Here is a 16,941-nt window from a genome sequence, read left to right as displayed (position 1 = left end):
CTGAAGTCTGTACTGTTTGCTGTCAAGAGTACAGTAACTCATCTTGATCTGTAGGGGAGGCTACAACACAAGAAATGGTGAAGAACCTAAACACTGAGTGGTAAAAACCTGCTCAAGTCTTTTAAACAGTTAAACAGTGGAAAGGAACACTTTTCCTAATGAGTTTTTTTAAAAACATCTTTGACTACTGTACTAATTACTCAATTCATGTTCCATAGCCAAATAAAGGACTGTGGCCTATAATGGTATTAAGTGTTAACTTCAACATCTCAGTTACACCATTACTGTGACAGGTATTTCAGAAGAGGTGAGTTCTGGTCTCTGACATCTAGCTGTCTGTCTAATGATGGTGCTGCTAAACGTCTTTTCTTGTACAATCTTGGGTATTTGACATGACAATTACAGCAGAGCTGTAGTAGACTCCCCCAGAGACTAAGGAGACCATTCAGATGTCCCTTGTGGGAGACCAGCAGGCATCCTCGCTAAGGATGGAGCTGAGCTGGAAGTATTCAATGCACAGGAATTGTAGTTAGAGCAACGAGAGCAGTCGAGAGCGGTCAAGAGCTGACTGACTCAACGAACATTTGACTACTCAAGTTTAAACTCCAGCTTCAGCTGATGAGCTTCAGGTGTCAGTGGCAGCACCATCTTTCAAATCTAAAATACTGTATTTGGATGCACGACACTTTCTTTTTCTTTTTCTTTTCTTGCCCTGTCTGCCTGCTTCAGTAACTGCATATTTAAGACATTTTCTAAGGTAAACCCACATCTGTGACTGGAAGCTTCACTATTGTCATGACCTTTCCAAAAGATCTCCTGAACTTTCCACATTCCCCTGCGTTGTTCCTTTTGAAGAATAAAGTGATACTAAACAAGAAGAAATTTTCTGGGCTAACAAGTTTACTGTTCATCATATTCAAATGGATATGTTTTTCATTACCAGAAAAAACTAAAATCCTTTAGCATAGTGGCATGACACAGCTTTTTAAATAGTATATCAATAATACAATATTTTTAAGTATACCAAACTTTTAATAGAATTTCATTTTTGTTTTGCTTCACAGGAGAACAACTTTACATTCTAGTGTTGGAAACAAAGATTTCAAGGGCACCAGAACATGTCAGGAAGTAACGGTAACATTTCTGACAGAATGGAGAAGAAATCTAATAAGTTGTGATGAAAAACAGTTTTCGGCTGGCTGCTCTGTCACTTCCTGCCCCACCTCCCACTCAGGGCCCACAGTCCAGATCAGGGCTGCTGTGCTGCTCTCCTCTCTCCAGCACTGAGTCAAGATGCTCAGTGTTTTCACTGGGGTCACTGTCTTACTGAACTGGCTCATAGGTATGTGTACAATACTTCAATCAGGATTAAGATACTTTACTCATCTCTTTCCTTTGCTTATGTGCTGCTCTAACTTGGGTTACTTGTTTTCTCTGTCAACAGGTCTCTCAGACAGTAACAGTGTTCACCAGGATCCTCCTGCACTGTTCATTACAAAACTCAATAAAACTGCTAAGCTCAGCTGCAGCCACAACATCAACAGCTATGACCGCATGTACTGGTACCAACAAAATGCAAAAGGAGATTTCAGACACCTTGGATATCTTAATATAAACTTCCCTAACCCTGAAGATGAGTTTAAAGACAGAACCATATTAACAGGAGATGGAAGAAACAAAGGCGCTTTAGAGATTTCCTCAATAACAGCTGCAGACAGCGGTGTATATTTCTGTGCAGCTAGTATACACAGTGCTGCAGATCATCTCTTTCCTTTACAAAAACCATTCTGAGCCACAGCCTCACCAATGAGATCAGTAGAGCACATCAGCTCTCTCCCTGCCTCAAAGCATTTTGTCTCTGTGGGACTTCAGAAAGTGTAACAGCACTAGCTATCGTAACATTGATCGTAACTATGATCTCTCCTAACTTTTTCCTATACCCACAAGGACGGTACTCCAACACCACTACACACATGACACGTAAGCAGAAATTGTACTGTCCCCTCAGTAAAACTGTATTAGTTGTAATATTTATTAATCACCATACTATTTTGCACTGTTTCGCGAATTACCTTGCACTGTTTTTGTCCTGTTATAGTTTCTCTGTTTGCGGATTTTGCACAGTTTTGATTACATGTTATGTTATTACACGTTACTGTTATTGTTATTGTGTTACTGTCTATTGTCTTATCTTCTGTCCTATTTATATACTGCACCTGAGTGACTAATGAGAAACACTTTTCATTATACTATGCACCTGTGTAAGTATAATGACAATAAAGTTGAATTGAATTGAATATTCTGCAACAGTGAAAATAATGGCATTGTTTAAACATCTCCAAACTATCACTAAAAGACTTTCCGACCTTAAGTACAACTTTAAAACTTGCCAATGAAATGGACCCTTTTATAGAGAGTGATAATCCTGCCTCATGCTTTTGGTATTTATTCAGGTAATAATTAACAACAAATAAAAAGAAGTTACTACTTCAAAGATTGGGGTTAATTCTATTCATCTTAAAACAGTCTGAGAGTTCAGGTGTTGGACTGTGTTGACAGTGACTTCTATTTCCAGATTAAGGCCATCTTTCTGGGTTTTCCTTGCTGTGGCCTCAGAGTTGTTTAGTCTCACCCTGTCATTCACACAGAGCAGCAGATTAGGCCTGTAGCGGCGAGGCTTGTTAATAAAACAGAATTAAGTGTTGCTGTGCTTTCCCAAATGAGGCCCCATCTCTCTCTTCATCTCTGTGGTGCAGCCACAGAGAAGCTCTTCATGCAGGCTGATTTAAAGATGTTTTCTTTTGATAAGGCACAGCTCCCAAATGGGGATGCACTTAGCTAAGCCTGGCTATCATGATCAATGGTCATCCATTGGCGCCAATCTGTCTAGGGAGTGCCAGATGGACATCTGGACCGCATTCCTAAGTGTCAGGAGTAAGTGACTCATATCTCACCTTGATCAACCAATCAGGGACTGGTAGGGCCGATTAATCCACGTGGGTTTCTGATGCCCATTAAACTTTCAGCCAATGAATGAGCTGAAGTTCCTCCAGGTAAAAACAGGCAACACAGAGAGCCTGGGGGAACTAATTCTAAGAAGAATTCTAAGGAGAATTCCAGGGGTGCGAGACTATTCTAAAGAATTCCAGGGCAGGACGGCCCAGGAGCAGAAAGGCTCCCAAGGGCAGGACATTCTCGCAGCGCGCCTCCTGACCATCCTGAGACTCAGCCCGGACAACCACGTAACGGCCAGTGTGTCCGAGTGCCAGAACTTTCCTTTGTTCTAAGAGTTGAGAGCGGAGGTTGCCACGAGTAACCAAAGGATCCACCCGAGGTTAGCACCAGCAGCAAGCCTTGTGAACAGGTCGGAACTGTGGACAGCTGAATCAGTATTCAGAACTAGCTTCATCAGGAATGAACCGGTCCTCTTCCTGACCTGCTGGGATCCACAGTCATCTTTTCTCCTGTGCACAAACTCTTGCTAGTTTCAGCCAAAACTAACTAGCCGGTCTTCAGAGAGCAAGCCACACAGCACAGCCTGGCACCTAGCCAGAGAGCGTGGATTGGACAGCAACAAGCCTGCAACTGCTTCTTTGTGCCTGCCGGAGATCTGAATCCCCAGAGATTGGATGAGTATTCAACTTCACTGCATTACTGCTCGAGAATTCAATTGTTATCCCAACCAGTTGATATCAATTTAATTCCTAAGAGTTATGTACTTGTTTTGAGTATCTAATGTAGAAGCTGTAACCAAGTTAAATTACGAAACGGTCTAAATGAATGATATACCGAACGTATGTCCTCTTGATATGTGTAACACTTCGTAACTGAATGAATATATATATTTTGTATTCTGATAACCCTCACGATAAGATCTGTTAGGTTTACATGCATATTCTATGTATTAATAAATGTATCCTCGTGTATTAGTACCTGTGTGTGTGCGTTGTTTGAGTTATACCACATGATTGGATTCTAAAGCCATTAAAAGAATCATTTTGTGATTTACTGCTACAATTAATAATTGTCCCAGTAAATGCCCAAACCCTACAGAACAGGTGCCACGTGAGAGCACACTACAGGCCTCTTCACAAAATATCAGTCATTTGCAGTGGTTTGAGATGTTTCTTAAGTCTCACTTAATCCTTTCTCCTGTAGCAGGTTGTCTGTTGCAGTATTGGTCCTGTCATACCCAGGACTGGGAATTCACAGTTTATTCTCTTGCTGGTGGTGAGCCTGTTTTTGGAGATTTCAGTGATGACTAGTGTTACACACTTGACTGGTTTGTAGATCAACAAACTGCTTTTTGACCCACATGCCCGAGTACAATCTGAGAATGGGATAAGGAATGCTGCGAAAGCTTTGTGAGAGCCTCTTAGAGAAGCAAAAGCCTGCTAATGTGGACTCCCATAACACCTAGCACGCAAAAACAACCATGGGGGCCCCACTAAAAGTGTCAAGGTGGCCACACTGATGACACATTTAAAATATAAAACAACTTTTAAAAGTACAGACCTACAGACCTATAGGAGGTGATCAAACACAAGATATCTTTAACATTCATTATTGGTCTTAGGAAACAGATCTTTAAGAAAGTGTCTAAACTTCTTTAAATAGAGCTCAAATACACTTGCATGGATCTTTTTAAAATAAGCATTAGGTTCTGAAAATATATCACCATTCATTTTCCAAATGTACCTGTAGACCTTTATTTCTGATCCTTGGAACTTTAAATTTGATGCCTAGAGTGTCTCTGACCATGTCATTTCCTGCACGAAGTTCCTGCTAATCGTAATACAACCAGTGACAGACTCTGTAAATGTTCTTCTGTGGCAGTGGACTGGGAGCAGGAGAGATGAGATGGTTTCTAAATTTGTTTCTTCTCTTACACATTTTTACAAGTAAGCCTATGTTTGAATTTCATTGTAATATGATATAACTGCAACCTTGTTATACGTGGAATTTATTTAATATCTAGATTTTATTTTATTTAAACAAATTGAATTTTGTTATTGTATGACAATAATTTGAGATTTACAAATAACCTTACCTTTAGTGTGCCCTATCTATACTTCTGAAAATGGGCTAAGGTAGAATTGATCTGCTTTGTTATTCTTTTAGCAGGTCTCTGTGAGGTGAGTAAAGTTTTGCAGACCCCAATCCTCTGGAGAATACCAGGGGAGTCTGCTGAGATGCACTGTGAACACAAGCTGGACATCACCTACAATGCTATGTACTGGTTCCATCAGCATCCAGGAGAGAGAATTCAGCTCATAGTCTACTCTGTTGTTGGTGGTGACCCTGACTTTGGAGAGTTCAGTAAAGAGAAATATGAAGTTAATAAGTCTGAAGCTCAAAAGGGATCTTTCACAGTGAAGAAGCTGGAGGCAGGAGACAGCGCCACATACTTCTGTGCAGTTAGCCAACACAGTGATGCAGAGCTGCTGCACAGCTTGACAAAAACTCCTCCTGCCCTATTCCATTTCACTGCAGGGATGCAGTGAAACATTTGTCCTATAGAGGGAGATACAACTCCACAAATAGCGGAAACCTAAAATATGAACTTAAATTTACTCCAATTGCAAACCATTAGCAATCAGATTCCTGTCCTGAGACCAAGCAAAAAGAAAAATCGATGTGTATCGATGTGAAGAGAGACACAGTGTATACACTGAGGGTGTTGGGAAATCTAAGTTGTTTCTGTCACAATATCGAAAGTATCCAGCATGTGGACTGCTGGATAGAAAAGCAATGAAACTCAATGCCTCTCTTATTTGAGACACTGCTCTATGCTGACTGGTTGATTTTGACATTCTCACCTGCTGTGACGTCACTTTTTCTCTCCTCTCCCATTCGCAGTCCTCTGTCCAGGTCAGGGCTGCTGTGCTGCTTTTCACTGTCAAGATGGTAAGAGGTTTCATTACGGTCACCATGTGTCTGCACTGGGTCAGAGGTAAGGCCAAATAATGCTGGGAGGGAGATTCAAAAAGAGCTGCACAACAATTTTTCTAAGAGGCTTATCGAAAATTATCTCCAGGTCCATCAGACAGCAACAGTAATCAACTGTCTACTCCTGCTTTTTTTAAGGACAAATAAACTGCACCACATACTGGTAACAGCACAGGGGAAAGAGAAGTTTTATACTAATGGAATATCTTATTTGAATGCTGAAACCTTGAAGACAAACCTCAAAATACATTTGTTCTGGGGAAGAAAAATATAATCTTTGATCCTTGACACAGTGGCATGTTTAGTATTTCTGTGCAGCTATGAAGAGCTGCCTTGGTAAAGCATAGTTTATGAGTGAGTCCTTGGCCATTGAATACCATCAGAAAGTTCTCTCTGCTATGGGCCTTGGGGCAGGGCAAGAGGAGATAAATACAGCACAAGAAATACTCAGTACCTAGTAGACTACAACCTTGGCAGTTGCTTCAGTAAATAGTAGGTCTAAAAATGTTTGGCACATGGTTACATTAACAAAGTAACAGGTTCCCACGATTCTACTGCAGCTTGCAGAAATATTCAGCCTCTTCCAATGATATCTTATTTTGCTGAATTACAAATTAAACAATAATACACATTTTTAATGGGAATACTATTCATAAATAATTATTTAACGTGCAAGCTCAAAATGAACAGTTGTTTGGGTGAAAAGAGTTAAATTTCAACCAAAAATTTCAAAGACAAATCAAAAACTGAAATATGTTAATGCATTAGTATGCACCCCATTCGCAATAGCAAATCTAAGAGTTCAGGAGAACAAATTTTGGTTTCCTATTTTACAAGTCACACAATTAGTTGATTACCCTCTATGTGCAAAAATTATAGTTCACAATAGATCAGAATATATACACCCGCCTCTGTAAGGTTCCTCAGTCACATTGTGAATTTCAAGCAAAAATTCAAACATGAGGACTAAGCAGCTTTCAAAACAACTCAGGGATAAAGCTAAAACACTTTTGAAAGGCACTGCACATTTGTAGCTGTTCTTTTGTATGTAATTTTCTTCTGATGTTTTTTATACTGCTCATTGAAATGTCATTTCCTGTTTTTGAACCAGGATGCTCTGAGAACTCTCAAAAAGTTCTTCTGTGTCAGTGGACTGAAGCACAAGACTGTGACTCAAGAGAGATGAGGCAATCTGTAACTTTTTTCCTCCTCTTACACATTTTAACAAGTAACCTGATTTTTGTCTGTTATCTGTGTCTGATTTGAAACAATCTCTAAATATTAGGAGCAAGGTTACACAAATATGATGGACAAATCTGTCTTTATTAATATAACTGTTAATGTACAGTACATTTTAATATTTCAATGGGAAACTGCTTAACATGATACAGTCTTATAGTGTACACTGTCTCCACTAACACAACATGTTTAATCTAATCCAACAAAACAGCTGCTGCCTCCATTGGGCTCCAGATACATTGTTCAGTTTTTCCATTCCAAATGATTAACCCCTTTTTTATTTTTTGGCAGGTTACTGTAAGAGGATTGATGTCTCCCAGACCCCCACCATTCTATGGAACAATACAGGGGAATCTACAGAGATACACTGTGCACACAAGGAGGGTGTCGAGTATAATGTTATGTACTGGTTCCGTCAGCTCCCAGGAGAGAGAACTCATCTCATTGTCTACTCTGCTGTTGGTGGTGACCCTGACTTTGGAGAATTCAGTAAAGAGAAATATGGTGTTAAAAAGCCTGCAGCTCAAACAGGATCTTTCTCAGTGAAGAATCTGGAGCCAGGAGACAGCGCCACATACTTCTGTGCAGTTAGCCAACACAGTGATCCAGAGCTGCTGTACAGGTTGTCAAAAACTCCTCCTGCCCTACTGCATTTCACTGCAGAGATGTACAGTAGGGTGTGTGTTGTATCTCCTGTAGGGGGAGACACAACACAAGAAATAGTGAATATTTATATTAGTACAAAACCAACACTCCAGAGAATTAAAAAAAGTTATGTCCTGAAGAAGCCAGGGATTTTAACTTACAGTAACAAATAAAGCAAATCTTGGCAATTGATTTGTTCCAAACTGTTAACATTTAGAAGTTGTACTATAATGTATTGTTTTACAAATGTTGATGTCTGCATTTTGATGTGTTTCTTAGAGTCATTAAATTTCCCTGTTGATTTAGTAATATGACAGTTGAGAATTGCAAAGTTAAGTACTTGTGAAACTGGACAGTTCTTCATCATTCCCCTTTCTATTCCCCCAGTTCTGTCGCTGTTCATTACCTCACAGATCACTATGCTGCATCACTTCCTGAACAGAGCCTGCAACAGGCTGCACCAGTTGCTGTCCCTCTAGATATTGATGAGAACTTCTATCCTCTGAGGAATATGTCTCTCACTGCTCTTCTCCTGCTGATCCCTTTAGGTACAGCTGTTCCGATCGCTGTGACTACCAGCTCAAAACAGCTCTGCTCCTGTTCATCTGACTGCCTTTCCATTTCAAATTGTTGGAACTAAAGTTTTTCTTCCAGGGCACAGTGAAATGCCGGTTGATACTGTAGCTGCAATGCTAAAATATTTCCAAATACCATTTATGGACTGTCCAGCAGTTTATGCAAAGTTTTATGTTGGACTAAGTCTATGTAGAAAGGAAAGTGCTCCAAATAATTTCAGGTCATGTTCTGAAACTGTTTTTCCTCCTCAGGTCTAGCAGTTGACCAGTCTCCCAATGTCATGATTGAAGAAGGACACAATGTGACTCTGAACTGCTCTCAGAAAGGCACCAGCTACAATGGAATGTACTGGTACCGTCAGCTGCCTGGACAACATCTGGAGCTCATAGTGCATTACTATGTTCAACTGAAAACAATGGGTCCAGAGTTTGAAGGAAGATTCTTGTCAGAGCGGAAAGATTCATCTTTGTACCTGACTGTGCAGGAGCTGAAGTCTGCTGACAGTGCTGTGTACTTCTGTGCAAAGCAGGAAACACAATAAGCTGGTTGCATGTGGAGCCCAGACAAAAACAGATCCATGTCAATATGCACCTGCAACCACAGCCTCAGGGCTGTTATTATAACAAAACATAAAAGTCATATAATTTTGGTGTTATGAGAGAAAATAAATGATTATCTGAACTAGGAGTTTCTGTTCCCCAAAGCAGTCGTTATCTTAGTGGTTTGGTGGTGTTGCTTACTTTGACTTTTGGCGGGCATTCTTCTGAGACTACCAATATGCCAATAAGGTTTTTGTTTAAAAACATATGACAGAATTTAACATACAATTGTCTTTTATTGCTAGAGAAATTAGCTCAGTTTGTAACACGAAAAAACACTGTTAGTCTACAATCATGTCATGTGCAAAGTTCTCTGAATTCCTCCATGACAATTTGCCTCATCCCCCTGAACTGTTCCAGCATTCTTGAAGAAACGCCTTCTCCATTTCTTTGGCATCTCTTCCTGTGGCCAGTAAGAACACAAGTAATTCACAGGTGCTTAATAAAGATTATTGTTCTTTATTAAGATGTGAAGTTAGGCTTAATGGCCTTTTCTTGTTTGTATCCTGCCTTGTTTGTATGTTATCTGGTGGGCTTATCAACTCTCAAACATTCTACTCCCAAAATGCTTTCCTCCTGTTGTGTCACTTCCTGTGCAGATCTCTGCCAATAAAAATGCAGGCGCTGAAAGACTCTGAAAGTGCTCATCTTTATTGGTGGAGTGAACCGCCGGACCACACAGGAGAGATGAGATCTTTTCTAGCCTTCTTCCTTCTCTTACACATCTTATCAAGTAAACCTGCTGTCTTGTAATTATTTTCTAAATGGAGGAATCCTAATATTTCAATTTGAAAGGCAATACATTTTTGTCCTCAATTAGAGGAGTCAAATTAAGCTTTTGGTGGGTCTTTGCCATCCAAGGAACACTTCAATTTTATTGGGTGAATGTGTATGCATTCTGGCTGAATTTGTACAGTATGTACTGGTCAAAGTAGTGTTTGCAAAACCTTGTGCAGTTTTACAAGTCTTTGATTTTTGTTTCAGCAGGTAACTGTCAAAAGATCAGTGTCTCCCAGACCCCCTCCATTGCCTGGAACAAGACAGGGGAGTCAGCAGAGATACGCTGTGAACACCAGGGGGGTGCTGATTATAGTACTATGTACTGGTTCCGTCAGTTGCCTGGGGAGAAAATTCAGCTCATAGTCTACTCTGTTGTTGGTGGTGACCCTGACTTTGGAAAATTCAGTAAAGAGAAATATGACGTTAAAAAGACTGAAGCTCAAAAGGGATCTTTCACAGTGAAGAATCTGGAACCAGGAGACACTGCCACATACTTCTGTGCAGCTGGCAAACACAGTGATGCAGAGCTGCTGCACAGATTGTCAAAAACCACTCTTGCCATACTGAAGTCTGTACTGCTTACTGTCAAGAGTACAGTAACTCATCTTGATCTGTAGGGGAGGCTACAACACAAAGAATGGTGAAAAACCCTACATATGGATTTCTAAGAACATAATTTGATCAATCATAGAATTGAACAGCAAGCAGTATCTAAGCCTTGCACTGGAATGGATTGGAAGCTCCACAGGATCTTTTATGATAAAGGAGCTGGAACCAGGAGTAACTGGTCCAGTTACTGGAGAAACTGGTAGTATTTAACTATCCCTGAAACATAGTAACAAAATACTCTAAACATTCAAAAATTACATAGTACCTTCAGTACCTGTATTCAGTTAATGACCTTTAGTAATTAAATTGTAGTGATTTTTTATTCATTCATATTTTCCTGGGCAAAAGAAATGACTCTACACCCAGGGACAGCTGCTTGTTTTCTCAAAACATTCATAACACGGTGCAGGTGGAGTCAAAACAATGATTATGCTGTCCATATCTCCTAATGCATGCTGAATGCTAACTTGTAGAACACATTAGTTACACTATGGCTGATTATGCAGTGAGGTCTGCATTCCAACCAGGTGGCATTGTTACTAAACTGCAGTTCCTATATTCTCACAGAGATGTACAGTAGCAACTTTAAGAATAAGAAGCACCTGTCCCCTTGAGAATCAAATATCAGAGCATGATAGGAAGCTTTTTTAAAAGAATACTCCAGTCTGTAGATTGCTATGACATTAGTTCTAGACTGGCAAGTCATTGTTTGGCACTGTAATTGTTTGTGATGTCACTTCCCATTCCCCCTCCCACTGAGCGCCCTCAGTCCAGGTCAGGGCTGCTGTGCTGCTCTTCTCTCTCCAGCACTGAGAGGTCAAGATGCTCAGAGGACTCATTTTGGTCTCAGTGTTACTGCACTGGCTTACAGGTATGTACAAATCTCCCTAAAACTGAGTTTTGAATAAATCATAATACATTGTAGATTAACATATTTTCACAATCTCTTTCCTTTGCTTATGTGCAGCTACTTTATAACTTGGGTTGTTTGTTCTTTCTGTCTACAGAACTGGCAGACTGTAACAGTGTTCATCAGGATCCTCCTGCACTGTTCATTACAAAACTCAATAAAACTGCTAAACTCAGCTGCAGCCACAACATCAACAGCTATAACCGCATGTACTGGTACCAACAAAATACAAAAGGAGATTTCAAACACCTTGGATATCTTAATCTGAACAACCCTAACCCTGAAGATGAGTTTAAAGACAAAATCATGTTAACAGGAGATGGAAGAAACAAAGGCGTTTTAGAGATTTCCTCAATAACAGCTGCAGACAGTGGTGTATATTTCTGTGCAGCTAGTATACACAGTTCTGCAGATCATCTCTTTCCTTTACAAAAACCCTTCTGAGCCACAGCCTCACAAGTGAGATCAGTAGAACACATCTGCTCTCCCCCTGCCTCAAAGCATTTTGCCTCTCTGAGAGTTTGGAAAATGTTATAATATTGATGTTTTCAGTGACATTCCTGAAAATTGTCTTACTTGTTTAGCACTATGAGATACACATACACTAATAATAATAATAATAATAATAATAATAATAATAATAATAATAATAATAATAATAATAATAATAATAGCTTACAGCTATCTTGTTCCAGGCCTTTAGGACTTGATGACTTAAAGGCTGCCTATAAAACATGCTAACCTATAAAACCTGGGCTGTTCTGGAGCAGAGTAGGTAGCTCCTGGCCTAAACCTCCCACACTTCCCATACTGACTTCCTCCTGCTTTGATTACTGGCCAATGTCATTTCCTGTGCAGAGCTCCTGCCAATCAGGACATAGCAACTACCAGACTCTCAAACCTGCATCTGTGTCTCCAGACCGACCCATAGGGCAGCACAGGAGAGATGAGATGCTCTTTGACTTTTTTGCTTGTCTTCCACTTCTTAATAAGTAAATTTTCCTTTCCATTTTTATTTAATTTTAAGAAATTTAAAATCTTATCCTCAATAGGTGTCAAATTCAATTCTTCACAATGATTGTAGATTGTAGGCTTAAAATATTGTAGAATGACAGCTGCACTCTGTAAGGTGTAAGGTGCTGAAATACAACTATTACTATTACTATGACATAATGAATACAATTTTTATGCCAGTGTTTTGATAAAAGGTATTTTTTATTTTAAATAATACATTCCTTTCTAGCAAATTAATTAACCTTTATATAATATCTGGCATGATCTACAATAATAAATAATTGTTTAACAGCAAACTTCAAAAATGTTCATTCAGTCATAAAACCACAGTCATAAGCAATAGTTTTTCCTTGAAGATTCAGACGCTCTTAATTCTCTTTCAACAGCTCACATCCAGGGGTTCAGTGTCATCCAGACTCCCCCCATCCTCTGGAAAAATGCAGGAGAATCTGCAGAGATGCGCTGTGAACACCAGGATAGCAGCTACTATCAGATGTACTGGTACCGACAGCTCCCTGAAGAGAGAATTCAACAAATAGTTTATTCTGATACCACTGGCAAACCTGACTTCGGAGAGTTCAGTAAAGAGAAATATGAAGTCCATAAAACTATTGCTCAAAATGGATCTTTCACAGTGAAGACGCTGGAGCCAGGAGACAACGCCATGTATTTCTGTGCAGCTGGCAAACACAATGGTGCAGGGCTGCTGCACAGCTTGTCAAAAACTTCTCCTGCTCTACTGCATACTCGTGAAAAAGGTGTAGTGAGTCATCAGTCCTGCAGGGGGGAGCGTAGCACCAGGAATGGTGAATATCTTATATACAGTAGGAGCTGACTGAATAGCCCCAAAATAACCTAAAAGTCCTAAAAGATTGTAACCATACAGATGCAGCTATTCAAAATGCACGGTACAAACCCGTAACGCACGCAACTACCCACAAGCCACCAAGGCGTACCGCCGTACGTGATTGGCTGGCCAAAATGACCGACAGGGGCACTCGTGGTGCATTGGTCTGTAGTGAAAAGATTTAATCATTTAATCTCTTTACTGTACATATTTTAATCCGCTTAGTACTGAATATTTATATGGAATTTTACAACTAAAGGGAAATTTTAGTAGCTGAGCATAAAAAGAAGAGGAACATAACGCATCTGAAGGTCATAAACTATATTAATTTAGGAACATAAACATATTATGTAAACTGTACATGGCTGGTATTGGTAGTTTAAAGAAAAAAATACACACCAGTATTCCATTTTCTCCGTAAGCATTTTAAGCATCAAAGTCTTACAGTACATTACTGCATGGACACATATTCAAGTGTCTTTTTAAAGAAATAATTTACATATGGACAGATTGTCTCCAAGTGCTCTAGTTAGGGTTAGGGTTAGGAGATAGTCTTTCTCTCACAAACCCAAGACATGTTGTCTAGGTTCAGTGGCATATCTAAAATGGACATGCTCTTGGGTGTTTCCTGCCTTGTACCCAATGTCTTTCAGAGTAAGCTGTGGCTCACTGTGACCCTGCTCTGGAGTAAGAGGTTATTGAAAAAGGATGTCTGTGTTTCGCCACAGCTGCAGGTATACTGCAAACATCATCAGAAATTATTTGTAATGGTGAAAAGAATGTGTTATCAAACAGACTGAGTCAAAAATCATTGTTGTGGTTAAAAATAATCCATTTATAATATCCCCAGACACGGGACATCTAAAACAGAATTTAAGAAAAACATTGATGGGCTTAATTTGTCCCAAACCACGCATAAACATGCTTTGAACAGTGGACAAAGTCCTCAAGTTTTTCACAGACTGTGCTTGAGAACAACCAAGAAATTACACCTAGAACAGTTTCTAGCACATAATTGTTTAAATTGAGCTTGAAAATACAGATCGTATGAAGGTGTTTTACTGGTTGAAAAATCTTGTGATGTGATCATGTTATTTTGCATCTGAGGATCATTTAACATTGACTCACTATTAAAGAAAAGACTGGACATGCCTTGAAAATCAATAATGATAAATGCTAGTGCTCTGTTCTGTCAGGGAAGTTCAGTATAACAATTTATTGACCTCATTCGTTTCCCTGTATTTTTAAAACCTCAGCTGTGTAATTTCCTGTGCAGAGTCTCTGCCAATAAGAACTCCAGTGGTCTTATTTTTCACACTCTCTTCGTGTTTCTCTGCATCAGAGCAATGAGCCACAGCACGGCAGAGGAGAGATGGAACATTTACTCAGTTTGTTCCTTTTCTTGCACACATTATCAAGTAAATCTAACTTCTTCCTTGTTTGTCTCTTATTGGAAATAGAAAGTGTAAAATATTACATAGAAAGCAATGTAATCTTTTATCTCTCAGAGAAATGTGGAGCAAATTGTGGCCTGGAGCAAAATAATTGAAAGTTGTCCATTGTGTGTCTGCAGTAACAGAGAATACTTACTGTTATTAATCAGTTAATCATGTTATTAATCAGCCCCTGACAGTTGCTTGACAATGGACTCCACTCAGCTTGATTCACAATAATTCATGTACAGTAGCAGCTGTGAAATCTTCCAGAATTCTCCAGTGTTTTCTCTACCTGTGATGACCCTCTTGTTTCTGTTCTGTCAGGTCTTGCTGAGGGAATCAGTGTCACCCAGACTCCCCTCATTCTCTTGAAGGAACCAGGGAGGTCTGCAGAGATGCGCTGTGAACACCAGGATAGCAGCTACTATCAGATGTACTGGTACCGACAGCTTCTTGGGGAGAGAATTCAGCTCATTGTCTACTCTACTGCTGGTGGTGACCCTGATTTCGGAGAGTTCAATAAAGAGAAATATGAAGTCCATAAAACTATTGCTCAAAATGGATCTTTCACAGTGAAGAATCTGGAGCCAGGAGACAGTGCCACATATTTCTGCGCTGCTAGCAAACACAGTGATATAGAGCTCCTGCACAGCTTGTCAAAAACTTCTCCTTTGCTCCTGCACAAGTGCATGTTACAGGGATGTAGTAAATCATTTGTCCTCTGGGGTGCAATACAACACAAGATATAGAAACTAACAACAGTATGTATTCTATTAAGAGCATCAAAAAGTTTTTTAACATTTCTTTACATTTCACACCTTGTTACACTGAATTACTTTTGATTAGGAAATATAGGGGTTCATCATCACAACATGTCAAAGCAAGTTTTGTCTTCATAATGAAAAATGCTGTTAATTTGTCATGTTAAGTATTTGATGAACAGGTCTCATATAATTCTCACCGGGATAGTTCAGTTCATACAATGCAAAGATGATTAACATAGCCTTAAATTCTTCATTAGAGGCCAGCATGTTAAAGCATGTTCTTTAATAATTTTATTTCTGTTTTGTTTTTTGCTGTCATTTTCACCTCATTTCCTGTCTCTCCTTCCACTCAGAGCCCTCAATCCAGGTCAGGGCTGCTGGGTAACCTTCTGGGATTGGCTACCTGCCAGCAACCAACTGAAACAAATGAACCCAAATGTCCCTTCTGGTTTCTGAGTTACAGGGACCCAGTAGTAGTACCGCACAGTTCTGCATAATCAAATCATAATTGAAGACTGAGATTAAAGTGTCCCTGGCCTATTTCATGTCAGGGACTGTGTTGTCGGATAAAACTCCACGAAGGGAAACGCAGGGCAATAGTTACTTCCATGAGGTGATCCACAGTGCAGGCTCTCAGACTCAGAACTGGACTCAGAGGAGTTGGACTTTGGGGCAGCCACATTGCCTTTGCTGCTGTACCCAATGTCAGCGTCCTGAGTCTTCGTAGGGCTCTGGGAGGAGGGAAATCGAGTGTTGTCTTTACACATAAAATATCAGCCCCAGTTACTGAATGAGAACACAGAGGAAACCTACAGTACATGGCTAAACACAGGGCACTGGGCCACTGAACACTGACCTGTTCAACTGAACACTGAACTGAACTACTTTCTGTCATGACTCCCCAGTGGCAAAGTCTGATCTCGTTTCCCTGCCTGTCTGGTCACTTGCCTGTATCCTGACCTGCCCACACTCTGCTCAGGGACCCTGTCCCTTGTTGTGCTTGCCTCCACCAATCTAGCCTGGTTCTGTTGGGTCCCTGCTGGTGTGGCTGAGGGTTCAGCTAACTGCTGTCTGAGCGCACACTTCTGTACCCCTGGATTTTCCCCCTGTGGCTCTCCTGTCCCCATCCGTGTGTGCTGTGGTGAGGTCTTCTCCAGCACCAGACTCATGGTCATTGTGTGGTGCTGTTGCTGGCCAGGGTCCTGGCAGCTCAGTCCTGCACTCCGGAGTTTAGCCCAGCTGCTGGCCCTGGTGGTCCTTCCTGTCCCCACCAGCCTGCTTTCCAGTCCAGTGTCCAGCCTGCACTTGGCCCCGTTCCCTGTCAGCCTGCACTCCAGTCCAGTGTCCAGCCTGCACTTGGCCCTGTTCCCTGTCAGCCTGCTCACTGCCCTTTGGGCTCTGCCTCAGCCTGCCAGCCTCTCTGCCAGCCCCATGCACTGACCTGCCACTGAGACTTGCACTGGTTCCAGTCCTCAGTGGTCTAATGGCTCATGTCCCTGACAGGTCCTGACAGCTCTCACCTGGCTCAGCCCGGTCTCTGGAGGACACCTGCCCTGCCCTCTGGAGGATACTC

General features: G+C 40.7%; 1 protein-coding gene and 1 long non-coding RNA gene across 2 annotated transcripts in view; one reads left to right on the top strand and one right to left on the bottom strand.

Moving 5' to 3' along the window:
• Positions 1-7,097: 7,097 nt before the first annotated feature.
• On the bottom strand, positions 7,098-12,041 carry LOC148653555 (uncharacterized). Its single transcript, XR_015941697.1, has 3 exons — positions 11,987-12,041; positions 7,485-7,881; positions 7,098-7,182 (listed from the first exon to the last, which is right to left on the bottom strand). It is a non-coding gene; the product is annotated as an uncharacterized LOC148653555 (long non-coding RNA).
• LOC148653551 (T-cell receptor beta-2 chain C region) overlaps positions 11,205-16,941 on the top strand; it is a 219,471-nt gene continuing 213,734 nt past the window's right edge. Inside the window, exon 1 of the mRNA XM_088648719.1 lies at positions 11,205-11,268. Within this exon, the coding sequence (XP_088504845.1) occupies positions 11,220-11,268 (49 nt within the window). The 5' untranslated portion in view covers positions 11,205-11,219. The remainder of the gene's footprint in view (positions 11,269-16,941) is intronic.

This window comes from Lepisosteus platostomus, chromosome 10 (assembly GCF_059453375.1).
Source record: "Lepisosteus platostomus isolate fLepPlt1 chromosome 10, fLepPlt1.hap1, whole genome shotgun sequence".
Lineage (NCBI taxonomy): Eukaryota > Metazoa > Chordata > Actinopteri > Semionotiformes > Lepisosteidae > Lepisosteus > Lepisosteus platostomus.
Note: the sequence above shows the minus strand (reverse complement) of the source record. Positions and strands in the feature narration are given on the sequence as shown.